General features: G+C 56.9%; 2 protein-coding genes across 2 annotated transcripts in view; one reads left to right on the top strand and one right to left on the bottom strand.

Annotated features, from left to right (window-relative positions):
- LHPP (phospholysine phosphohistidine inorganic pyrophosphate phosphatase) overlaps nucleotides 1–13,850 on the top strand; it is a gene marked incomplete at its 5' end in the record, with an annotated part of 181,856 nt that extends 168,006 nt beyond the window's left edge. Inside the window, 1 exon segment of the mRNA XM_006143915.2 lies at nucleotides 12,988–13,850. Within this exon segment, the coding sequence (XP_006143977.2) occupies nucleotides 12,988–13,084 (97 nt within the window).
- Nucleotides 13,851–17,072: 3,222 nt separating this feature from the next.
- FAM53B (family with sequence similarity 53 member B) overlaps nucleotides 17,073–25,946 on the bottom strand; it is a 90,326-nt gene continuing 81,452 nt past the window's right edge. The window contains exon 4 of the mRNA XM_027770126.1: nucleotides 17,073–22,162. Within this exon, the coding sequence (XP_027625927.1) occupies nucleotides 21,800–22,162 (363 nt within the window). The 3' untranslated portion in view covers nucleotides 17,073–21,799. The remainder of the gene's footprint in view (nucleotides 22,163–25,946) is intronic.

Below are 25,946 nucleotides of genomic sequence, written 5' to 3'. Positions count from 1 at the left end.
TAGGAGACCTTCTTCCAAGCCCAGCCACCCATGTGTGTGAACAGTAGAGAGGACTGTAGCCCTCAAATAGTGGGACTGAGTGGCTCCAGCCGCCCCCTGGACTGGTGAGGCACGTGCCAAGCACTGGGGTAGGTGCAGGCTCCACCTCCCGGTGCCCTCCCGGATCACCTCATGAGAACTCCAAGCTTGGATGTGCAAGTCCAGGTGCTGCTCGGCTAGAGGCAGGGCCTTCGCACCCCCATGAAACAGAGGGGGGGGGCTTTCTAGGGGACACCCAGAGTGAGCACCCTGCCCTCTGCCCCCGGGGAGGAACACATGCCCACTTCTCAGGGAAGTGGCCGTTGGAGTGCACATTGAAAGGGGCTGGGCCAGCTCTTTTTAATCTAAACACACACCAGGTGCTCAACATGTTTTTATCAAAATATTATGAGCAGCTGTCAGAGGCTCCTCTGCGTGGAGGCCAGATGGCCAGTCCCAGGCAGGCCTATCCTCTGCCAAAGAGAGCCTTTTAGGTGAGCCCTGGCCCCTGGCTCCAGGCTCCATGTATTTCCCAGCCCAGGCTGGGGAGGCTCAGACTTCCCGGCACTGGCTCTGTGCCCTTGGGCAGGCCACTCACCCTCTCTGAGTCGTCAGTCTTGCCCACTGTAAGATGGGGTGACAGTGCCTGCCTAGTTGGCTGCTGTGAGAGTCATAGGTGCTAGCCCTTAAGCCCTCTCTCCAGGCCCCTGAGGAGGCACACTCAGTGGCTGTCACTAGTAATGACCCTGTCACTAGAGCATCGGTCAGCTTAGAGTGAGCCCAGGGGCAGGCGTAGGGAGCACAGGCTGGGTCAGCACCCTCGGAGAAGTCCAGAGTGGCCCTTGGTCATCTGTCTCCATGCATGGCTACACAGGTGTCTCTGCTGTCCTGGCGTGCTCAGCAGCTGCAGTGCAGGAGCGTGGTGCTCTGTCCATGGTGGCCTGGCTGGACACACAACCTCGAAGTTCTATCAGGAGCCCCATGGGTAAAGTCTCCCTGAGCTATAGAGGGACAGCAGAACCTGCCAGTCACCCCCAAAGGGGGTGGCTGCCTTCTAGATAGCCTCCAGATAAAGTGGTGTCAGGCTAAAATGCTCTATCTCTAGCTAGCCCAGTACGAGTTTCCCGTGCGGGGCCATGAGCCTTTCCTTCGGCCAGAGCCAACCATGAAGACCTCAGCCAAGAACTGGCCCGTTCATTCATCTAGCGCCCACCGTGTCCGCCAGGCCCTGATCAAGTGATCCCACATCTGTCCGTTCACTCAATCACGCGCCCTCCACATCAACTCGTCCGCTCTGATCCAGCCCCTGCCGTCTGCCATCACCCAGGTTGGGCACCTGCTGGCGTTGTGCCCCATGCAACTGCACCTCTGCCACAGCCCTGGGAGGGACCTTCTTCAGCTCTGCTTACTAGACGAAAGGAGGGCGCTCTGAGGGGCAGCGTTTTGCCCAAGGGCACAGAGAGGTCAGGGCCAGCCTAGTCCAAACCCAGGTTGCACGCCTGCTGCCATGCTCAGCGCAGAGCCTGTGGGCGGAGTAGCTACGGGTGGAGTCTCGGGAGGGCTGACACCTGCCCAGCGGCCCCCAGCCCCCCCAGCTTCCCTTCCCACTCCCTGACCCGGTTGTGGGAGCTTCACTCCCTCTTGTGATGGCAATTAGGGAGCCTGGCCTTCAAAGTCGGGCTTGAAATGCTTTCTTGAAGCAAAAAAGGGGGAGATAAAAAGAAACCACGCTTTGAACAGCATCTGGGAGTCTTAGGGTGTTTGATGGCTCACTGGGACTTGACTTGGCGTGACCTGTAGGGGTCTCCAGGGAGCGCCAGCTGCTTGGTGGCTCTGAAGGGCCCAGACAGAGGGTGCATCAGAGCAAAGGTGTCTAAGTGAGGCTTGGATAGTGGGGGAGTGTCTGGTGAGGGAATGGCTGGCGAAGTGGGCAGGGCCCTGGCAGGGACACTGCATCTGACCCGGCTGGTGGGGGGAGCCCTGCCCAGAGCTCTCAGGCCCCTTGCTGCTATTCCTGTCCTGCCCTGGCTTCTGCATGCCTTTGCTTCCCTCACGGCCCCTGTGGGTCTTCTTGGGCCACTGCCTGGGAGTGCTGGAGCCAGTTTTTCCTGAAGGCTCAGAGAGCTGCTAGTGATGGGGGGCCAGAAGGGAGGGCTTGTCTCTCAGGATTCAGCTGGACTGGCTTGAAGTAGGCAGAGCTGACCGGCTCCAGATATTGGCCTAGGGTAGGGCCGCTGCGTTTTCCCTCCTCTGTCTGAATTTGGGGAGAGGGCATTTCATCCAGGTACATGGGCCTCCCAAACTTTCTGTGGCCTGGTGCCGTGACCCAGGCACTGGGAACTCAGTGGGGCCTTCCCTGAGTTCCGAGTACAGGCGGCCCCTGGTGCTGGAGCCTGGGCTCTAGGGAGCTCAGGAAGGGTGAGGGCAGGCCGGAGCGCCAAGGCCTGGAGCCTCAGGGGGAGGACAGGAAGGGTGAGAGCAGGCCGGAGCGCCAAGGCCTGGAGCCTCAGGTGTTGAACGACTGCAGTAGAGTGAGGTCTCTGATGGGGTTGATGTGCCATGGAGTGCAGAGTGGCATCCAACTGGAGATGAGAACCGGGGAGAAGGCTTCAGTGAAGACTTCCTGGAGGAAGTGACTTAATCCTTAGAGAATGAGTCCCAGATAGCCAAACTTTACAGTAAGGCAGCAAATTCTTCTTTTTTTTTTTTTTTTTTTTTTTTTTTTTGAGAGGCTTTCGCTATAGGGCGCGTGCGCTCGCCAGACAGACAGAGACATAGAGACAGAAAGTGAGAAATCACCCCCCAGGGGGGATGGTCACGCCGCAATCCCTTCTCCTCCATTCTCCTCTCGGGATCTTGGGCACGCACGCACACGCGCCTGGCGTGAGATTTAAGCCACCGGGTCCGAGACGCGAACAGCGGTCGACTACATGGGACTCCAGCGACACAGCCATGACGCTAACTGCTGGTTCCCAAGGCAGCAAATTCTGATACAGGGTCAGGCAGGAAATGCACCGGAGTGACACTTGTCTGGTGTAGGAACAGGGAGACTGGAGAGTAGCCAATCTGAAAACATGTGCTAGTCCCGGCAGGAGACAACAGGGAACAGTGGGGAGTGTGGCAGACTGGAAACCACTTTCTCCATTCAAGGCAGCAGCTGCCACATCACATCAGCCAGTTGTTCCCTGTGGACAGCCAGCCCATTGTTATCGATCCTTCCGATAACAACAAAAACGAACTGCCCGCCCCAGAGATTGCCAGCTTCTGATTTTGAAAAGCTCTGTGTGGGACCAGCAGTTAGCATAATGGCTATGTCGCTGAACTCCCATGTAGTCGACCGCAGTTCGAGTCCCGGACCTGGTCGCTTAAACTCACGCCGGGGCATGTGTACATACGTGCCCAAGATCCCGAAAGGAAAATGGATTTCTCGCTTTCTGTCTCTATGTCTCTCTCTGTCTTTCTGGCGAGCTCCCGCCCCCTATAGCAAAAACCCTCTCCAGAAAAAACAAAAACAAAAACAAAAGCAGCTCTGTGTGAGCCCGACCGTACGTCTTCAGGGGCTTTACCGAGTACATGAATTGGGTAAAGGCCCGAGGGAGCAGTTAATGGTATCTGCCCCACACTCCAGCCAAGGTCACGGGGTTCAAGGCACCTCACTGTCAGTGTGAGGAAGTCTCTGGAGACCACCAAGGCACCCGTGGGTGGCCGTGTGTCACCTCCCAGTCACCTTCAGTGTGTCCCATCTCTGAGGCCAGCCCCCGCGGGGCCTGCAGGCAGCGGGGCAGTGAGAACCGCGCAGGAAGCAGCTGGTGCCCTGGGGCCGTTTCTAGTTGACAGGGTGCCACCTGGCTGGACCATGCTGTAAATAGGCTTCGTTTCCTCCCGGTGGACAGGGACGGCAGGTGCCAGAGTCCCCTGCAACACCCTCCCCCTGCTGGGTTGGAGCCCGGAGTCCAAGCCCTCCCGTGGAGCTGACCAGGCCTGCCCCACCCCGGGTCCTGTGACTGCAGGCCTCAGACAGGAAGGAGTTCAGGCACTCCGCAGCTCCACCCAGCCACGGAGGAGGCCACACGCTGCTCTCAGGATCCCACGTACACTTCCAGGGTGAGCTGTGCCTTCGCTTTCGTCTTCCTCACCAGTCTCCACAAACACCATGCTCTCTCACTGCATTGTGGCAGCTGGCCACACATCTCAGCACCCCATCCCGGCCCTGGTGTGGCCAGCAGTGGGCAGCAGCCCTGCCCATGGGCCTCATTCTGGCCAGGGGGCAGCCAGCCTGCCAGGACACCCAGAAGTGGAACGTGGTCTGTGTGCCGAGAGGAATGGCTAACATGCACCCCGATCTAGATCCGTGTGCCCCCTCCCCCTGGGGTCTGCCCCCTCATCTCTTGAGCAGGCGAATTACAGTGTCCCCCTCACGGGGTGTTGTGCAGAGCATGTGGGGTGCCCCTCCAAGCTCGCCCACAGCACAAGTAGAGGCCTTCTCTCTCCGGCCCTGCCGGCCTTGTGCAGTGTCTGTGGCTCGCCCACTCACCAGCTGCCAGCTTCCCCCGCATGTTGGGGCCTGCCTGCTGGCTGGTGCAGAGCTCTGGCTTGGAAGGAACAGGTAGGCCTGGTTTCCAGTGAGTGTGCAGTTCCTGGGGACGTGGGAGACTTTGGGCAAGTGTCTTCTCCTACCTCATTTTACCCACCAGGACTCACAGTCCCTAGGACCCACCCAGTGAGCGCTTCCGTCTAGTAGGAAAGACTCCTGGTCCTTCCCAGTGGGAGGACAGGTCAGCTGCGGTGCCATCTTCCCAAAGGCAGGGGGAGTTCAGCCAGCCCAGCCCTGTCCTGCACCCACCAGGCCCAGATGAGGATCAAGACACCAGGAGGTTGTAGGGATGGTCAAAATGCCGGGGTAGGGAAAACACAGGCCATGGGACCATCGCCTACCTCTGCGTTGATCCCCAGCCCACCCACGGTCGTGCCTGTGCAGGGAGGTTTGTCTCTGGTTTGGGACACAGGACCCCACCCTACTCTTCGCTCTGCTGACTTGCTTGACAGGCCTCTGCAGGAGGGCAGGAGGCAGCCGGCTGCTGCTCCTGGAGGGGACCAAGGACAAGGCAGGACGGTGCCATACGCCTGTTACACACAGCGCCACCCCCACGTAGCACTGCGCCCGGTCCCCCACTGACGTCTGGCTCACCTCCCGTGGGAAGAAGACTGCTTTGAGGCTGTGAGGCCGGGCGGGTCCAGCCAGGGTGCACTGGGGAGGGTCGCCCCTTCCCCGCCTTCCACCATGTCACAGAGGAGCGGGAGCCAAACCGCGACAGGCTGACGGGACCCACTCCTGCTCCCGCTGGGCCACGGGGAAAGGGAACTTCGTGGCACAACCCCGCCAGCTGGAGCTCTGACGCCAGGGAGGTCCAGCTGGCAGAAGTGTGTCCCCATTCCCTCTCCTGACTGTGGAGCCGTGGGTGTGGGGGCCAGGACGAGGGCTCTTTCAGGCCTGGGTTTCTTTATTTTTTTAAAAAAGAATTATTTATTTAATTTTTATTTATTCATTAATTTATTTTTTATTTGACCAGAAAGAGAGATAGAGACAGAGAGAATGTGAGAAAGCAAGCACACCAGGTCCAGGACTCGAACCACGGATGACCATGTGGGAGTGTCCAGTGCCTTAACCACCATGCCACCTGCTGGCCCCTCAGGCCTGGGTTTCTATTTCAATTGTTTTTTTCTCCCAAGTGGTTTTAGAACAGCCCAAGGAGTCCATGACGGTGGGAGCTGGTGGGGCAAGGAGAGAGCCCGTCTCTACAGGCGGCCAGCCTCACCATGCCACATCCAGGGCTGGGGATGTGGCCCTGGGCTGTGAGATGCAGCCCTGTAGGTCCCTCCAGGCCTGAGAGTAACTGGGAGCAGATCTGGGCCACTCTCCCCACATCAGTGGCAGGAGGCATCTGGGCTGTAGGGCTTGGGGCTCTGCCCGGCCTGCAGTGACTTCAGGCCTGGTGGGCCAGGTGTGGGACACGGGCTGAGGGCCAGGCTCCCTGAGTGAGGGTAGCGACTGAAGCTGGAGCTGATGGCCACTAGGCACCCAACTGAGGCAGCTGGGCAGTGCCCGATATGTGACACTTGGGCTCCTCTGTCCTCCTTGCAGACCCCCCGGTGTCCTCCTTGCAGGTTGGAACCAGGTCAGCGTCCCTGTGCCTCTTGGCCACCAGGCCCTGGGTAAATAAGATGCCAGGGAGTCCTTGGCTAAACAAAAGTGCAGGCTCCATAGAAAGACTACGCCTGGTCTCTCCTTAAGCAGCAGGATACATTTCCCCAGAGTCATATAGGGGTATCTACAAAAGTCTAGGCCCACCCTCCTGCAGAACCCAGGCCTCATGTTGCCCAGGGGTCAGAGGGTAAGGAGTAGCCTAACTGATATCTGTGACCCTTGGGCACCTGCCAGCAGTCCAGCTTAGGCCAGCGGTCACTGGCTGGTGACGTGACCTCCAGGCCTCCTGCCTGTCTCACTGGGCCCCAGCAAGCTATTGTCTTGACAGCACTGCTCTGGGCCAGCAGGTGGACAGCAGGAAGCCTTGTGGGCATACACCCAGTGTTTGAGCCACAGCTAGTGGCAGGGTGTCCTGTAATTGGCTGTGGACTTGGCGGGTGGAGGCAGGTCTCCCGGCATTTGCAGAAGCCATGCTCTGGCCCAGAAGCAATTGCTTCAGGTTCTCTTCAGAAGCAATTGCTCAGGCTGCAGGGGCCCAGAGTCCTGGGGTTCAGATGCAGAGATGCCCTTTGCCCAGCCTCCTCACCTCCGGCTCCATGAATTGACATCCTTGTCCTTTTCCTCCAGCTCCGTCAGCACAGCTCAGAGTTGGCGTCACCCTCCTGATACCAGTGCCCGGGTCCCTGAACTCACCCGGGCACTCAGCCACTGCCCTTCCAAAGCGGCCAGAGACAAGGACATGAGCCCTTCCCCATTGGGCAGCTCTGCGGCCTCCAGTTGTGGGAGCCTCTGTCCCCACCCTGCCTGGGGGTGTGAACAGGTGGGCCACCTGCCAGGGAGCCCAGGGGAGCACTGGCTCCTCCAGAACTCCCCGAAGGGAGATGGCCCTGAGCAGCGCGGACCCTCGCGGAGGCAGGAGGCAGCCCTTGCTGGGGCTGCCGAGGCCTGTCTGGCTGCCATTTTGTTTCGCAGGGTACAAAGACGGTCCCTGTGAAGCTGTCCAGGCGGCCGCACAGAACCGCCTTGTGTTCTGCCTCTCACGCCTTCATTCCCTGCATTCTGCTCACAGGCTTGAGGGGGAGGAATCACTAATGACAGGCTTCGCCCTGCCCGGCGGGGGGCCCTTCGTCTTGGGTGCCTGCTTTGGGCCGCGTGGGGAAGCACCTCTGGCAGGAAACCAGCCCCTCCCTCCAGGAAGCGCGGTGGGCACAGGCAGTGGCAGCGGCAGATGAAGAAGCACAGTGTACCGCACTCAGCCATGGCGGCAGGGCCCGGAGCGGCAGGTCTGCCTGCTCAGAAAGCCAGCGGCTTACCCTGTGGAATGGAGCAGGGTCGGAATTGAGAACAAGTAATGGGGTCTTGAAGGATGAGTGGGAGTGAGCAGGTGGAGCAGGTTTCAAGAGCATTCCAGGGCATAGCCCGGCCAACGGCCTGGAGGTGTGGGAGAGCTGGCAATGTCTGAAGAGCACTGGGTCCCAGGCACTGAGTGGCTGGTGTGTGGACGGACGTCAGCGTGCAGGGCCCTGACGACAGACTTGCATGCTCTGCCTTGGAACCGGCTGTGACCTGGGCAACAGGGAGCCGCAGCAGCTAACAGAGGGAGAGGCAGGAGCAGGGGAGCATTTGAGGCAACTGCTGTGGCTGCAGAAGGGACGGGGAGCCCGTGGAGGGAGAGCTGAATGAAGACCAGGCCTGAGCAGAAGACCCCTGCCTCCCAAAGAGCCCAGACAGGGCAGGGCAGAAGCCACGCTGGCTCTGGGCCAGCTTCTCGATCCTGCAGCCCCACACCCCACAGTGCCATGCCTCCCCCGTCCAACCCCAGAAATGGGGCAGCAGGACCCTCACTATAGGTTGCTGTGCATGGAGAGAGGGGGTCCTTATACAGCTGGCCCATCCCAAAGTAGGTGCTCGGGCTCTGGGCTAAGCTAGAGACGCCCAGGTGCTGCCTGCAGGAGGCCGGAGGCCGGACCCGGAGAGAAGGGAGGCCGCAGGGCCTCTCAGCGGGACACCTGGGTAAACCACTTCCAGCCAACATCGAGGATCCCACCTGTCTCTAGCTTAGTTAGGGAGAGGCCCGCAAGACCAGTGTGTCAAGGCACCCTCAGGAGGACAGCAGGAAGAAGTGAGGATGGGAACGGGGCTCGGACCTTCGTGGCTCTTTTCCTAGAATTCCTCCTGACCCCTGAGACGTCCCTGTCAGTTTCCCCAAAGTTCCAGCCCTTTCCTGTCCCAGCATCAGTCACAACCATGAGAATGGAACTGGACTCTGATCCTGGAAGGGCAGAGGACAGAGGGCAGGAGAGGGAAGGGCCTGGTGTCAGCATTGGCTGCAGGGTCCCCAGGTGTAGGGCAATGCCAGATGTGTCCCGAAAGGCAGGTCATATGCCCACCTCCCAGGTGAGGAAACTGGCTAAGGCAGGTGGGAGACCAGGCCGCACAGTTTGTGGGGGGCTGAACAGGGAGCCCACCTATGTGAGGGCCTGGGCTGGCCTGGGCAGAGGGAGGGGCAGTGTTGTGATCCTGGTGAGGTGCTCCCTGACCAAGCCTCAGTCGAACCCTGAGGGTCCAGGGAAAGGGGAACCTCCCCCAAGTCACAGTGAGGCAGAGGGGCAAGCAGGGGTCCCTGGGGCCTGGATGTGGAGCTGCGAGGGAGTCCCAGCTCCTCCAAGGGCCTCAGGCTGTCTGGCTGTCTCTCCTGCTCCCTCCTGCCTCCCTCCGCTCCCCACTGCACGCAGCCTCTGTTCCTCTCCTTTCTCCAGGCCCCTTTCTATCCATCTCTCTTTCCTCTCCACTCTGCTTCTCTCCCTCTCTCTCTCCTCTTTAAAAAATAAAATAAAAGATAAAAAAAAATTTCCAAAGGGCCAAAGGGGGTGTGCACTTGCCAGGGAGACAAAAGAGAGGGAAGGTGAGAAAGCCCCACGGGGCCTGATCACGCCACAATCCCTTCTCCACCTCTCCGCCTTCTGGGATTTTGGACACGATGTGTTTTTCAAACCACTGGGTCTGGGGTCCGATCTACATGGTTGGCCATTGGGATCCATCTGTCTTAACCACCATACCAGCAGCTGCCCGCTCTCTTTTCTGTTTCTCTCTTTCCCCCTGACTCAGAGTGTCTCTCTCCTCTCCTCTCCCTCTCTTTTCTGTTTCTCTCTTTCCCCCTCTCTCCCTGACTCAGAGTGTCTCTCTCCTCTCCTCTCTTTTGGCCTCTCACCACCCTTCCTGCCACTCTTCTTCCTTCCTTCTTCCTCTGCATGTCTCTGTGTCCCTCCATCTCTCTCCCCATGTCCCATCTCAGCTGTCCCTGCCGGCCATGCTCCCCTCTGCTCTTCCCTGGTGCCTCCCAGGTCACACATATGTCCCACTCTGTCCTAGTAGGGCCAGTTGTGGGCAGGGAGGTCTTTCAGCCCTTCCTGCCTCCCCTCTGCTCCGTGTCCACTGGCGAGGGGTGCGTCTTTGCTAAGTTCCTCGTTTCGGCTCCCAGAGCAGGAAATCTGAGGCTCATGGTCACAGGCACTAGCCCGTGCGCCAGGGTCTTCTCCGCCCAGCGCGGTGGACCAAGCATAGCACAGCCCGGAACGAGTCCCCTCCCGCTTTTGCAGCCCACTGGGGGCCACGGCCCACGGCCCACAACGGCGTCACCTAATTCGGACATAAAAGTCCACGATTTCCTCTGCGTGTGGGCAAACACTGGCTGGCTGCTAATGCAACCCTTTCTTTTAGTGGGTTCTTGAATTGAAATGCTATGTAATTAAACATAATTAACCATATTCGCCATTCAGATAGGTACTGTGCGGAGGAGTGGGGCTGCCCGGTGTCTCCTTACAAAGCACCTCTTATGGGGGAATTCTGGTTTTCTCTCAAGGTTCATTTCATTTGGACGGTAAACTGGCCTGAGGGCACTGGGTGAAGAGGTCTGAGGAGGGGATCCAGGGGCCAGCCGCCCCAAGGACATGGATGAACAGGGGAGCCATGTTTGCTGGGAGACTTCTCCACATCGAGCAACCTCACTAACTGGTGTAACAAGGAGAAAGTCGGACATCACACGGGAACCGGCAGGGGTCCGGGCGGGGCATCAGACCTGAAGCCTGGCTGCTCATCCTGCTGCCCTCGACAACTGCTTCATAAGGGGGCCTGGGGCACCCATGCGTGTTGGCAAGCAGGGCTCCAGAGATGCCGTTCGGCCTCATGGGAGCAGAGGGAAGCCCAAGTGCACATCAAGGCAACTTGGCCCCACCTACACAGGCCAAGCAGACGTGAGAGCGGGGGCTGTAGGCACCCTCCGCTGCACCATCTGGGGGTGCGGACCTGCTGGGGCTCTAGGGTGATCCGAGCCTTCCTGACCACCCCAAGTGCTGTGGTAGGTGTGCTCCCTCTCGTCCAGGCCTCCCTGCACCTCACATGCCCACATCTGCCTGCCTGTCCCCACCAGTCTGTGCCACAGAAGGCTCGAGGTCTTGTCACTGTCCCATCTCTGGCCAGCCCTAGCTGTGGCCCACAGTATGCAGCAGTGCAGAGTGGCTGAGCTCTCAGTGACAGCTGCAACAGCAAGGAGCCCCCATGCCAGCCTGTCCTTCCAGCCTCCAATGTCTCTGTCAGTTCACACCCTGCTCCTGGGACCTGGGGCGTGAACTGTTATCACCTTAGAGACAGGGAGGCACGGAGGCTGCAGGGGCTTGCCCAAGGTCACAGATGGTGAGGTGGAGCCATGGTTATCATCCCAGCACAGGTTTGCCCAGGGCTGGCTTACCGCCTCTGCCTATCTCAGAGGGCCCTCCTAGCCACCTGCTGACCCACCCTGCTGTGCCATGGTCTGTTTTACTCTGAACAGGCACACGTAGGCAGCATCATGGGCACTTGGTACCTGCTGCCTCACTCTGCCCTGTGGCCACAGGGTCTACACTGCCTGGAGCTGGTGTAGTTGGCAGGGTCCACTTAACAGCACTTCCAGGGAGCCCAGGCTGACCCCGCCCAGCCCAGAGCTGCCCACTTCTCCCAAGCACAGGATGCTTGAGCAGGGAGCGCTAGGTTTCCAGAAAGGCCTGCCCATAGGAAGAACTGTCCCAACACCGAGGACAGCAGATTGGCCCGAGCAGGGGTCTGAACCTTTTTCTGCAGGGCCCCAAAGAGGAACTACTTTAAGCGTGGTAGGTTACACATAGCCTCTGTCACATGTTCTTTCCTGCTCACAACCCTTTAAGCACATAAACATAGGCTGCAGCAGGAGTCAGCCCGGGGGCTGTGGCTGGCCAGGCCCTGGGCTACACAAGAGCCAGTGATGGTAACAGATCCGCTGTGCTTATGATGGCTTTTCTGAGATCCGGAAGCCGTGATACAACAAAGGGCATGGAGCATGGCCAGCGTGATACGCCGTGCCTGTGTCCACCAGTTACCACTCCTGGCAGGAGTCCAGACCACTGGACTGAAAGCCCTTCAAAAGAAAGCGTCCTTGCTCAGGGCTGGCAGCTGCCATGTTAGTTAAGGGCGCTGGACTCCCACATGGCTGATCGTAGTTCGAGTCCCGGACCTGTCATCTTGCCTTCTCACTTTGTCTCTCTCTCTCTCTGGCTCTGTCACTTTTCTGGTCAAATAAAAATAAATAAATGAATAAATAAATTTAAATAAAATAATTATTTAATAATAATAATAATAAAGAGTCCTTGTTCATGACAGTCAATTTAGGGTAAATTCCTTTGCAGAAACCAAACCCTTGCATGGGACCACATGACTTTTAGATGCTGTTGGAACCAACTTCAACCACTTCCTCCCAGACCAGGGTGGGAGCTTCCGAGGTGGTAGTGCTGGTTGCCCGAGGGTGCGGTTTTCGTGCTTTCCCAGAGAGCTCAGGGCAAGCTTTGGGGTGATCCAGGCAGCGGTGGGTGTGCAGACGGGTGGGCTCCTACCTCCTGCAACCTCCAGCTGGGCCTCTCCGGGTCCCATGGGGGACCAGCCCATGCGCATTAGGGAGGGACTTCTGGTGGCCAGGACCGGACTCCAGCTAAGACCCTTCTTGGCCCCTGCAGTTAGTTCCTACCTCCTCATGTCTGTCAAGGCTCGTGGTATCCCCACTAGCCAACCCCAACCACCTTCGTGAGTCTACCTGGAGCCCTTGTCCAACTTCAGGACTCGGCCCACAGTCCCTTGTCCACAAACTCCCAGGCAGAACCACATAGGTGGCTGCGCTGTCTTGTGATCTCATTCTCAGCACCCCGTGGGCCTCAGGAGATACCTGGTGAAGGGATGAAGGCCTGGGAGGACCAGCACCCAGGGCTGCAGCCAGACAGTGGCTTTGCGAGGAGCCTGGTGCCACCACCTGTTGAGTGGGAGTTGCCTTGGAGGGCACGGGCCAGATGGCATCTGGCTTTCGTGGACACCCTGGGCCCATTTGAACAGGCAGGAACTCTGGGTCCCCTTCCCTGGCCTTTCCTACTATACATATGTCCACAGCTCTTGCCCCTGAACCCCGCCAGGACAGTCCAGAGGTATGAAGTGAGTCCCAAAGAGCTCAGAGCAGGAGGTGCCCATGGCCCAATCTTATGGGGAAAATGATTCTGCTGGAGACAGGTTTGGAGAGGGACGGGAAGGCATGTGCCTGGGGAGTGTGGTGGGTGGCGCAGAGGACATGCAGGATAGACTGTCGGAGCAGACACAGGGTGTCCTCAGGGTAAGGTCGGACCGGTGCTATATGGGGGGCTTCACTGCAGCCACCGGTGTGGCTTCACAGGGGTCAGCGTGGATCACTGACTAACCTGTGCTCTGCTCTCCAGGCCTGGTGATGAGCACCATCCCGATGTGAAGGCTGACGGGTACGTGGACAACCTCGCGGAGGCTGTGGACCTGCTGCTGCAGCACGCAGACAAGTGATGAGACTTCGGGAGGGCCCCACCTCCTCCTACCCAATCCAGTACCTGGACCGCCCGAGGCCCTGATAGCCCGGCCTTCTGCCCTGCGAGGCAGTCTGGGCTGCCCTGTCCCCAGACCTGAGCCAGCCAGCCTCTTCCTCTATCCCCTTTTCCACCCCCTCCCCAGTCATACTCCTGGACAGAGACTTGTTCCCTCCCTGGGTGACCTGCTTTCCTGTCTGGATCCTGGCCATAGAACCAAGAAGTGCAGTCCAGGAGGGTGGGACAGATCTGTCAGGCCGCATGAGAAATGCAAGCCCTCTGGGCACGGGCTGGAAGGTGCCTGAATTTGCCCACTCACCATTTGCTCCTGGTCCTTTAAATGCGGATGGTACCACCTAGCTGAGAGGCCTTTCTGGGACCTACTGTCGCCGATTGTGCAGCCCAGGGCCCAGCAGTCTCTCTGGGACTGCCCAGCTATCCCCGTTGCCACCCCGCACCACCCGTCCTCGCCCCTAGTGTCAGAGTGGCCCATCAGCACACTGCCACCCCACCCCCAAACAAGAATAGCCCAGCCGGTCCAGGTGACTTTTCCTGTCCCCACAAGCGCGGGGCAGCTCCCAGGGGGCACTTCAAAAACTATCACCCTAGAGAATAAGGACTGACCCTCTGCAGTCAAGCTCGCAGGCACAGAGGGTCCTTTCTGGAGCTGCTATGTGGACTTGAGTGTGTCATGTCCGACCTGTATAGGAGGAAATGGAAGGTTCGATAAACTGCCTTAAACAGCAGGCTTTGACTCAGGCTTTTTTCTCCTTTTTTTTCCCTCTAGTTGCCAGAGAGCAGGAGGAAGAAAGCACCTCCCAATGGTGCATGGGAGGTGTTTTCTTCCACCAAACTCCTCCACCTCCGTCCTGTCAGGATTTGGGGCACAGGCAGTGTGTTTTCAAGCTACCAGGGTCAGGATTCAAACTGTGGTTGGCCATGAAGGATCTGACTCCCTTGACCCCCTAGGCTGGCTACAAAGCCAGCCCTGACTCTAGCTTTGTCAGGAAGGCCACCTGGGGACTGGCTGCGAGCAGGATCTGGAACACTAACCCTGGTTGGACTGTGTGCTCGAGCTGCTGAACGTCGCAAAAACCTCTCTGCTCTGACCTCTTCATTTAACAAATGGAGAAACTGAGGCCTAGGGGGACAGTGAACTGCCATGGGTCCCACTCAGGACGAGGCAGACCAGGGCAAATGTTGGTGCTGCCTAACAGAGCAGCCCCGGGCCTGGTGGCAGTGAAAGCACTTTCCAGACCAAGGGAGCTGTGGTCTTCCCCGCAAGGCCTCTGGGGCCAAATTCACTCATAACCCGTTTCAGCTTTCAGAACCAGTCAGCTGGATGGATAACTTGATTGCTCTGTTTCTCCCCAAATCAATACAGAAGCCACTGATAAACCTTGGGAGACAACTTCTCTGTAATGGCTTTTCATTAAATGAGGCAGGTAAGAGCACTGGGCCCTGAAACCTCAGCCCCCCTGGTGGAGGAAATGCAGCTCCTGGCCTTGCCGGGCAGGCTGGCCACCTTTAATTTGGGATTAGGAGGAACTGGTGGCCCGGTCTTCCCACTGTGATGAGAGGCTGTTGCATTGGTGTCGAGGGTGGACTACAGGCCTCTTAGCTGCAATACGTGCAGGTGGCTTGCTCATTGATGGAGTTCCCTAACTGCAGCTTGTCAGCACAAAGGGGAGGCTCAGGAGTGGGCTGCAGTGGGTTAGCCGTGGTGTGTGTGTGTGTGTGTGTGTGTGTGTGTGGCATGCTTTTGGTGTTTTGTGGGTTTTCCTTTCATTTTCAATGGGCTTCCTTCCTGTGCTCCTTGACAGGAGCCTGCAGCCAGGGCAGTGCTCCCCTAGAGGAAGGAGGCTGGTCTTACATGGTCAAGCTGCTCTGTCAAGTTGCTGCCCAGGAGTGAGGGGATGAGGTCAACTCCTCAGGGTGCAGACATCCACTTTGGGCAGAGAATATGCTGCCCGCTGGGCCACAATGGGCTCAGTGGACATTGGCATTCTTCCCATTCATGAAGAAACAAAATGTGCAGAGAGAAAGTGACCCACCCACGGGCTGACAGTAAGGGGCAGAAGCGAGACTTACACCAAGGTCAGAGACTGTCCCATGCCCTTTCTAGTCCCTTCTGCAATGTGATCCCCCACCTCTGTCTGGAATTCTTTCCTGGGGGTTGGCCTGTGGTGGCCCCAGTGGCTGTGAACTTTCAGGTGAGTCAGCACACTGGCATGTTCTCTAGAGATGAAATATTCTAGGAGTGAGGTCCAGCCCTACCCATGAGGGGAGCCATGCAACCCCTGAGCCCGTTACATCATCTGAAAAATGCGAACATTCATTTCTATAACAGGCAATGATTGAGCCCTGCTAGGGTACCCTGTCCCCAGGCTGGGACAGAGGAACCCCTGCCCTGTTGTTCAACTGTGGCCTGCTGGGCTGTCCTTCCATACCTATGGAAGGCAGATGGGCTCAGGTCCTTAGACCAGAGAAGGTCTAGAGCCATCAGCCACATGTAGGACTGGAGTTTAGGGCTGGCAGTGGCTAAGGGCCTATGTTCAGGACATACACCAAGGAGCTACTGCTAAGAAACAGGCCCTCAAAACCCAGGCAACAGGCCAGGTTGGCTTCCAGACTTTTGCACAGACTTGAAGTGAGGCAGCAGCTTAGGGCTTAGCCACACTTCTCAGCAGAGTGGTGCTCAGGAGGAACAGGTGTGTTTGGGGATGAGAAGCCGAGCAGGCAGAACTTTTTTTTTTTTTTTTTTTGAGAGATTTTCACTGTAGGGCGCGTGCCCTCGCCAGACAGACAGAGAGAGACATAGAGACAGAAAGCAAGAAATCACCCCCCAGGGGGGATGGTCACGCCGCAATCCCTTCTCCTCCATTCTCCTCTCGGGATCTTGGGCACGCACGCACACGCGCCCGGCGTGAGTTTTAAGCCACCGGGTCCGGGACGTGAACCGCGGTCGACTACGTGGGAGTCCAGCAACATAGCCATTACGCTAACTGCTGGTTCCCAGAACTCTTTAGGGGCCTCGCCCATCCATACTTAGCCCTGGGCTGAATGTGCCAGCTTAAGAAACCCAATTCAAGTTGGGTTAATCCAGCTGGACATTTTACTATCTCACGTGACTACAAGTCCAGACCTGGCTGGACCTGGGGTCCCCGGTATTATCACGGGGACCCCTTCTCTCCCAATCCTAGCCACTCTGCAGACAGCAAGCAAATGGTTCCACCACCTCAGAGTCTGCAGGAAAGGCCCAGGAGGACTCAGTTTGGCAGGGAACAAGCTAGCCTTGAGCAGGGCTGCAATGCTGATCCCACCAAATTCCCAGAGAGGGGTAGGGTTGGGGACAGTGGACACCCACACCCTCATCTCACAGACAGGAGGCAGAGTCCTTAGCACCAAGTGTGTGTACCCCTGGGCCCAGGTAACTAGTTCCTCTCTCCTCCAATTCAGGCTGAAGGCAGGTCCCTCCAAAGGCTCAGAAAGGCTAAGCGCTGACCTGGTGGCACTGAGGTCTTGGGTCCTTCCCCTGGGCAGTCCCTGCCCCTCTTGGAGAAGCTGGTGAGCAGCTGACAGATGGAAAAGCTTCTGCATCTTCATCTTATGCAGAGATGGGGCCCCAGGGAGGGACTGACACGAGACACGCCTACAGGGTACTCATGGATCCATCTCCCATCCCAGTGTAATTATCAACAGTTTGAGCTTCCTCTTAGAAGTGTCCTGGTTTACCGGACCAGCAGTTGGCATAGTGGCTATGTCACTGGACTCCCATGTAGCTGACTGCAGTTCGAGTCCCAGGCCAGGTGGCTTAAACTCATGCAGGTACATGTGAGTGCGTGCCCAGGATCCTGAGAGGAGAATGGAGAAGAAAGGATTGTGATGTGGCCATCCCCCCTGGGGGGGTGATTTCTCACTTTCTGTCCCTCTTTCTGGCAAGTGCATGCGCCCTATAGCAAAAACCTCTGGGCGGGGGGTTGGGGGGATGAAGTGTCCTGGTTTAGAGGATCTGCTGGGCAGTTTGCATTATCTGTTTCTTTAAGTTTTAATTTTCTTAGATTATAAAAGTAGTATATATTATTGTAGGAAATTTAACAAGAAAGTATTTTAAAAACCCATTCGTTACTCAGTTTGACTACAGTTGCTCTCTGGGAAGGTTCCCTCTTGGTCTTCCTTCTAGGCACTTCGAGGCACATCTGGACTGTGTGGCTTGTGTGGCTTGACCTCGAATCGCTCATATGTGCCTTCCACAGACCAGAAGGCTGTCCAGTGTCCCACAGATGAAGCCTCATGTCAGATGCGCCTGTGAGCTGGCCTGGCTTGGGGGCTGAAGAGGGGGTGAGGCTGATGTGCTCACACAAAAAGACCATGATCTGTGAAAAGCACAGACTTAGAAATTACAGAGGGAGGGCCACCCCTGTGCTGCCCCGGGGGCCCTGGCTCCTAGCCAGAGTGAGAGGCTGGGCTCCTCTACCTACGAACGCATGCACACTGCCCCTGGGCATGGGGCTGCCTGGACAGCCTGCCTCTAGAAGGGCCCCCAGGACCGCAGCCATGGCCCGGGCCTTCCCCTACAGTTGTTCACACAGCCGTCCTGTGTCTGAGCCTTGTGGCGTAACTGTGAGATGTCACCTCCCTCCCCTAAATGGATCCTGACCCTGAGGCTTGGGAGGACAGAAGGATCCAGTCTGTGCCCCCCAGACCAGAGCAAATGCTCCTAGGGGCAGGGCTGGGCCTGCCGGTTTGCTGCACCCAACAGAAACCACATAGCCAGCTCCAGGCAGCTGGATACTGAACCAGGAAGCTTTATTTACACAGTAAAAGTAACAAGCAAATTCCTGAGAGACTAGAGTGGCTCTAGTGCAAGACAGTCACGGCCTGCCCTGAGAGGACGGGCTGCGGTGGGTGGCGTTGGGGGGACACAGACCTGCACCCTCTGTGCACAGAGCACTTGGCCCTGGGCAGGGGCCTGGCCCAACACTGGGCTCTCTGGTCACCACTTGCTGAAGCTCTGCAACGCCAACGCCATCTAGTTTGGGAAAGCACGCTACAGCCTGAGGGACAGTCTACATGCTGTCTCCCAGGACATCTCCCCGTGCTGAAAATTCATCTGCCAGATACTGCTAGGTCAGACTATCCTATCTAGGCTCTAAGAGCTCCGCTTCAGCCTGCAATTAAAAACAAAGTTTTTCTTTTTAAAGAGACATGTTTTTCTCTGACTGGCACCAACAGGAGGGGTTTGGCCGATGGCGTGCGTGTGGCAAGGTGCAGCATCACTGCCCAGTTGGACTGGAGCGCCCAGCCCCAGCATGTGGCCGCCTGCTCTGTGCCCGGCGCTACCGTCTGCACAATGCCAAGCCCAAGCCCAAGGCACGGGACCCAGGCGCGTTTTATTTGCTAGAGGCTTGGTCTGGCAGGCAGTGCCCTGACGCCCCCTCACAGCATCTGCCAGCGCATGGAAAACCAGACACGCCCCACCCGCTGCCCCCAGCCTAGAAGACCCGTTTGGAAATTTGGGTTTCTTTTTAATGTGGACTTTTCCTTTATTGAAATTTTTTCAGCATACAAATTCACAAAACTTTCCTGCTACAAAAATTGTTTTGAAAAGTAAGGCTTTCTGAGAATGCAAACCCCTATGTATGGTCAGAACAAGCTCCTGGTGGGCCTAGACAGGGCTGTCCGTGGGTCCTGGGCCAGCTCCAGCCTCCACCGCGAGTAAGGCAAGAGGTTTACGGTAATGTAAACGGTGAGGCTGGGCCCTGACCTCAGGCCCAGGCCCCCACAGGCAGACGGCAGGTCCTGTTTGTTCCAATGGCTTCTGGAGCGAGAGGGAAGGCCATGTGACAGTGGGCACCTCTTCCCCACCGGGCAGTGCTGGCGCCACAGCCCACCGTTGTCCTCCCAGGGCCCTCTCAGTAGATGGTCTGCACAGCTGGCCTCCCGGCCCTGCACTTCTCAATCTCCCCACAGAGGCAGAATTCATAGGCAGTGCCCCGACAAAAGTGAGGCTCCTGCCCTGCCATATGGGCTGCACTGGGTGACATGAGCTTAACTGCCACGGCCCCGTGGCAATAAGCACGCGGGGGTCAGAAGGAGCCTCCTGGGTGGATTTCGCTCCAGGGGCTCTAAGAACAAAGCCTGGGGGCCAGTGGAGTGGGGCATGGAAACAGGCCTCCCTGGGTGGTGTGGCAGCTCAGGAAACATGATGGCACCTTCCAGATGGAGCCTCTCTCTCTCTTATGAAAAGAAAATCATGAAACCAAATGAAGACCATTTCTTTCTCTAAGTGTTAGGGACACTACCATTTTCTCCCCTAACTGCTGCTTTTGTGGGCTTGGGCTAGGAGCTTTGCTGGGAGTGGGAACGGGCAAGAGGGTCCTGAGGAGGCAGAAAGGACCCATCCCTATCTTGGGCCTGGATCACTTCTGCCCGTAAGTGCTCTGAGCTGGGCATGCTGGTCAATGAGATCTGCTTGGGGAGAGGTAAGGAGGATGAGGGTGTGATTCTGCTCCACTGCTTGTCTTTTCCCATCACCGGGCCTGAGCAGAAGGGTAGGTGGCAGGCTGGACACACCTGCCCCCATGTGCCTCCCTTCCTGGGGCTGCTTCAGGACTTGACCACGGCTGCACTCACTCCCACCCTCACTGTGGCATGGACCAGGAGGTGCCCGACCTCCGCCTTCCACAGGAAGGTCTGCTTTAGAGGCTGCGTTGCCTCTGTGGCCGCTCTCAGTGTGGCCCCTCTTGGTGCCAGGGCCGCCCATCTCAGCTTCTGAGGACACGAGCACATGCGCTTTCCACAACTGCCCCAGCCTCCATGACCCACCAGGCAGGGGTCAGGCAAGTGCCCTGTGTAGCCAGGGTCACCAGCTCTCTGGGTTGGCTTCCCGGAGTCCTAAGTGGATGTGCCTCAGGTGGGAACGATAGCAAACTGAGCTGAGCCGATCGATTCCCCACCAGGCACCCGACCTGCTCACCTTCCAGAGGCTATCGACACAATCTCTGAGGGCCACTGGGCCAGAGGCTTCCTGCAAATAAGAGCTTGAGCCATCAGCCTTTTGATGTAGTAAAACGTGTAAGTTTAAGCAAAGTGTCCCAATCGGGGTCCTTCCTTCGGAGAAAGGAGGTGAGAACCATTTGGACTCGGCCTGTCGACGTGGCGTTCCCTCGTCTAGAGGACAAGTGAATGCAAGTGATGGCTACAAAGTGCCTTTATCACATGTCAGCGAGCTCAAGAGCGTACCAGTTATTTTTAGCCTTATGGGAAAAATGAGCCACTTGCTCATAAGCCAGGCCAATTGCTATTGTCTGTGGAAGATGCCAAGTTTGCTAAAAGCTAGATTCCCAGAGAGCAGAGCCCATGTGGTTTTGTGTGCAAGGCAGGATGGAGAGTAAACCCTCAGGCAGTCTCGCTCCTCCTAGACACTGGGGGCTGTAGAGGTGTGTCAGGAGCTGGGGACGGTGCAAGTGCAACTTCAATGGTGGGCCTGTAGCTGAGGCCTGCAGCAGGGAGGCCGCACCGAGGACTGGGCTCCTGTCAACCAACAAGGAGTAGGTTTGTCTTGAGGTGGTTAGTGCACCTTGATTAAAGCCAGCAGTCCCCATGAAAAAATGAGCATGTGCTTGGAAATACTGCAGGAGACTCGGGGCAGCTTGTCTGGAGCCTCTGCAAAGCAGCCGGCAGACATCCTTCACCCCTGAAATGTGCAGAGGGCCTGGACCTGCTGTGGACCTGCTCATAGCTCCTGTCTCCTGAGGACATTTTTAAGAGGTTGCCCTTTTACTGTGGCATCTCTACACTCACCCGAATCAACCAAGCTAATCACTCAGGGACTGGTTAGCTACAGAGAAGGGCTGCCATCTGCCAGCTTTGCCAAAGCAACTCCCAAAATTGAGAGCCCTGGGTTCAGCTCTCCATGCCACAGGAGAGGCAAGTGGATGTGTTTTTGGCCAACAAATCCACCAAATTGCTATCCCATGTGAATGGCCTTTAACAAGCGCCCCCATGTTGTTTGTTCCCAGGGGCCCTAGGGTTAGAACACGGCTTTACCCTCGGAGGGCCACTCCAGCACCCCAGGGAGTCTGTCTCCACACCTGGAATTAAGGCCAAATGGTTCCGGTGTTACTACAGAAGGAAGCATCTCCCGAACCTTCCCAAGCCTGAAGCAGGGAGACCTGGGAGAGAAGGCACGGAATAAAACTGAGTGAAAGAAGCTGTGGGGCCGACTCCCCAGCGTGAACCTGAGCGAGGCTGTGAAGGGCTCTGACATGGCCAGATGCACCCTGGCCCCAGCCCTGAGCCCAGGCCCTCCCTGACAGCCCCCATGTGGGGAATGCAGTGTGGTGCCCAGCTCTGCCGGGGAGATGACAGAGACTGCCCAACATCCCACGAGGAAAAAGGCGGAAAAGACCCAAACCAAAAAGCTGCTCTATGGGCTACAGTAGTTCCGTGGACCTGGTGGCCAACATGCGAGTAGCTGGTGCATGGTATGGCCAGCTTTCACGGAGCTGGCACTGCGGGCTGGACAGCCCCTCCTCAGGAGGTGGGGGGCTCCCCTCTAGGACATGATGCCTCTCAGGAAGCTTTTGTCAGGCCCAGGAGTTGGGCTCCCCCTCTCAAGTACCCACCTAGTGCCCAGAGGGAGGCCCATGGATTCTAATGCACCCCACCCCTGCCTGGGGCCTATGGCCCTTCAGTTGTTCTCTATCTGTTCAATGTCCAACTCGCCATCCAGGGAGCAGAGGCTGTTCCCAGCAGCCCCGCGGTCCCGCCAGGCTGTGGCCGGCTCCCCTCTCCTGCCGCAGTCCTCGTCCAGGGCGCAGCCATCCGACTCCTCACAGGATAGGTCCTCCTGGCAGATGAGGCGGTCGTCGAAGGAGGGGGGAAGAGGCTCGGGTACAGGGGTCCCGGCAGGGGTCCTGCCCCCCGGGCCAGAGGCTGACAGCAAGGCGGTCCAGGACCTGGTGCTGCTGATGTGGAGAGCGAAGGGGCCCTGGGGGTCGCAGTCCTCCATGCCCGCGCTGAGGCTGCTGAGGCTGCTGAAGGTCTGACAGTTCTGTGGAGAGGCAGACACGCAGGTTACTCAAGGGTTACATTCCGTCCGAGAACCCAGGATCACGTGCCCCACAGAGCCAGGCCATGATCCGCTGGGCTACGGCAAGACTGCCCAAATCCTGGATGCCTCCGCTATCAGTAAGGACAAGGGGCCGTCAGCAACTCATTCATGAAGAAAGGCCCCTGGCTAATGAGTACGCCGTACTGATAAATAAATGCAAAGTTCAATTATTCACCTAATTAATTAGCAAAGAGCAAAAACCATGAGTGAATACCCAGTTCTAGGGGGCCTGTGGTGAAATAGGTATACTCATAATGCTTCATGTCCGACCTTTCAAAATAACAACGTAGTAAAGATGTATCTGATTCTGTGATCAAGCAGTTTCATTGCTGGAATGTTTGTCCTAAGAAAGCCAGTGGCGTAGCAGTAAACGATGCTCTGTGACGCAGCGGCCACATGAAAGCTCCTGGGCTGTCCTGAGCCGGCATCCTGAGAGCCCCCTGTACACACTGGGTGCATGCATGTGCCTGTGACCCTGGCGGGCTGAGGCTGGTGTGGAATGCAGTAGGAAAACTGTTGGAGGTGACTCTGTGCGTGTGTATGTGTGTGTGTGTGTGTGTGTGTCTTACAGGACAAATAACAGGCTTGAGAAAGAAAGAAACAAACAAACAAAACAATTGCAAATGTATGCAAAAATACAGGGCAGGCTCTGGGGCTAGTAAGGCAGCCAGATCCCACATGGCCGACCATGCAGCTCAAGTCCCAGACTGAGCAGTTTGAGAAATATGCCAGTTGTGTGCATGCACGTGCATGTGTGTGTGTGTGTGTGTGTGTGTGTGCCCCAAATCCTGAAGCAGGGAGGAAGGACTGCAGTGTGCTCGTTCCCCAAGAGAAGTGCTTTTTCAAGTCCCTCTCTGTCTGTGACACACACATGTACCCTCTAGCAGAAAAACAAACAAAACAGAAATCTCGGCCACATGAATATTCCTAGTCACACTGTTAAGTGGAAAGGAAGAAAGTAACCCAAGTCTAGTACAATGACGCTTAAATAAAATCTCTATTTTTCGGACAAGGGACCTCTATGCAGCCCTTAAACGTGGCAGCAGGGAATTTACTGACACCAGTAACATCCTGGCGAGACGGAAACATCTGCAGGCTGCACTGCTGCACGTGAGGGGCTTCCTGCCCACCCCGCCCACTCCCACAGCCAGGGGAGAGAAAGGGGGCTGTAGCAGAGGTGCTGCATATCACGGCCATCCAGGGGCTGCTTCAGCGAAGCTCCCTGGAGAGAGACTGCATCTTCAGAGGGGAGGGCAGCGAGGGCCATCATCTCCTGGACGAGGAGCCAGGCTCCAGGCTGGTTCTGGTGCTTACGAGCAAGGGGCCTCAGGTAGGCCTCAGCTGCCTCATCTCTGAGAAGTGTGCGATGGTTCCTACCGGTCTTGAAGAGTCCTTTGAAGCCCCAGAGAGAAAGTGAGGCTGCTCAAAAGCTTCCTTACCTAGTGTGGCTGCACAAGAGCTCCCTGCCTGCTGCACACTACCTCTGTGGGCACCAGGAGGCAGCTGGGGGCCTGCACAAGCAGTGGGTGCAGCCTGAACACAGCTTCAAGGGTGCCTGGGCCAGTCCTGTTGGAGGCATTGTCAACGAAAGGGGCCAGGCCTGACACTATACACAGCAGAGCACAGAACAGGCCCCCTCCTCCCTCCAGACAGATGCACAGTCCAGCAGCAGACAGGACAGAGGTTATGATGGTGAGGGGTACCCACAGTCCAGTCTGGAAATCCTCGAGAGGACCAGGAACAATGAGGTCTCTTTGGTGGTGGTGGGGGGAGGAGGGGGGGACAAAGGTGAGGACCTGGAGCACCCGCCACCTCTTGCCAAGGCCACACGACTGCTGATGCCAAAATCATAGACCTGTCCTGAGGGCCCTGATCCTTTCAAAGGCTACAGTGTTTGTGTGTCGCTTTGAAATAAAGATGACCACCAGCTGTCACAGCAAACAAGCTGCTAACAGGCTCAGCAAATGGAAAATCAAAGGCGCTCTCTCTGGATGAAGGTGGCTGTGCGGCTGTGGGCACACCCATTGTTCCTGAATGCTCCACAGAGGAAACGGTTCTGATGGGCTTTTCTTGGAATCTTTTGATTAACCGAGAAAGGTGAATAGCTGAGGTTCTAGGGGGTGCTTAGCACTGGGACGGAGGAGAGAGGGGAGGGCCACCAATTAGGCCTGAGATACTGACCCAAGCTGCAGAGGGAGCCCAGGTCCCTGCAGGTCATCCCACACCAACTGTAGGCCCCTGTCTGGACAGTGGCATTGGTGGGTTTTCACATGCCCTGGTGTGCACAGAACACATTCATTGCTCCACCACGGCAGAGGGCTGCAGGTGGCAACTTCATGCAAAACAGCCCCGAAGATCGACACTCCCAGGTCAGGCTAAAATGAAAAGGACCAGCAATTCCCACATGCAAATCTGATGCCTGCTAAGCAGAGACCTGGATGCCCGTGGTAGAGGATTGAGGCCCCCTTCTGCCTCTCAGCCACTCTCCTGACTGAACTAGACCTGGGCCCGGACAGAAGGGCTGAGTAGGGACCATACGAAAGAGGGAAACTGGCCTACCCCAGGCAGTTGCAGCCTGTATCCCTGGCCTCAGTGGGCCAGGATGCATCAAGGACTCAGGAGCCCAGAGAGCCAGACCTTCCCCCGTAATCCCTGACTGTGCAGCCTGTTTCTCTGCCTGTATGGAAGCTATGGTGAGGAAAAATGTAAATAATAATGTCAGTTGAAGGCCAAGTGTCCTGAATAATGTGCTGTGAATGGATTCAAGGTGGGCAAGGAGGCACTGGTGCTGACAGTCCTTGGGGATCAGCACATCTCCTGGACACGTCATGGTTTCTGAGAATTAGAATGTGAGACTGGGCAAGAAGCTTCGCTGGTGCCAACCTGAACAGAAAAGGTGTGCTCAGCACTTGAGTCTATGCTTGCCTTCTCGTTTCTGCCTGGAGTCTTTCTGCCTGGTGCCACCTGGTAAGTTACAATACCTAAGGTGCAGCCAGTCTGGACACTAACGGTGCTACGGTCTGAACGTGTGCATCTCTCCAGGATTCATATGTTCACACCTAGTCCCCAGTGTGATAGCATTCAAAAGCAGAGCTCTTGGGCAGTGGTTAGGTCAGGAAGGTGGAACCTCATGAAAGGGATTAGTGCTCTTGTAACAGAGGCTTGTGGGAGCTTCTTTGCCCCTTCTGCCATATGAGAATGCAGCAAGAAGGCATCATCTACAAAGAAGAGGCTCTCTCCGAGTCTGCTGGCACCTTGACCTTGGGCTTTCCTCATCATGTGCAATAACAGAAATGTTTTTGTACGTTACCCACTCTAGGGAATTCTTAGCTATAGGAGCCCAAATGGACTAAGACACATATTAAGCACTGGCTTCAGGCAGGAACAGGGTGCCAGGATTCTTGTTTGCTGGAATTTTCTTTCAGAGGTGTGTGGCTTTTGCCTCAAGTGTGCCCCGGAAAGGGCTGAGGTCAGACAGGCTGTTGCAGATGCAGACTCTGCTCACATGGGCACCATGGCTTCAGACAGACTCTCGAACTTCTCGACTTCGACCTGCCTGACAAATAAGGGGTAGCCAAGGGCACACTGGGGCCACCCCCCTCCTCTGGCTGTCTGGAACAATTGGGCTATCTATCTATCTATTTATTTATTTTTCCTTCACAGCAGGGCAAAAAGTTACAAGGCTTAGTTGGTGAATCTTATCACAAGTAAACTACGAGATGCT

The sequence above is a fragment of the Tupaia chinensis genome, unplaced genomic scaffold (genome assembly GCF_000334495.1).
Source record: "Tupaia chinensis unplaced genomic scaffold, TupChi_1.0 Scaffold000113_1, whole genome shotgun sequence".
NCBI classification, from domain to species: domain Eukaryota; kingdom Metazoa; phylum Chordata; class Mammalia; order Scandentia; family Tupaiidae; genus Tupaia; species Tupaia belangeri.
The sequence above is the reverse complement of the archived record's forward strand: the minus strand, read 5'-3'. Positions and strand labels throughout refer to the sequence as shown.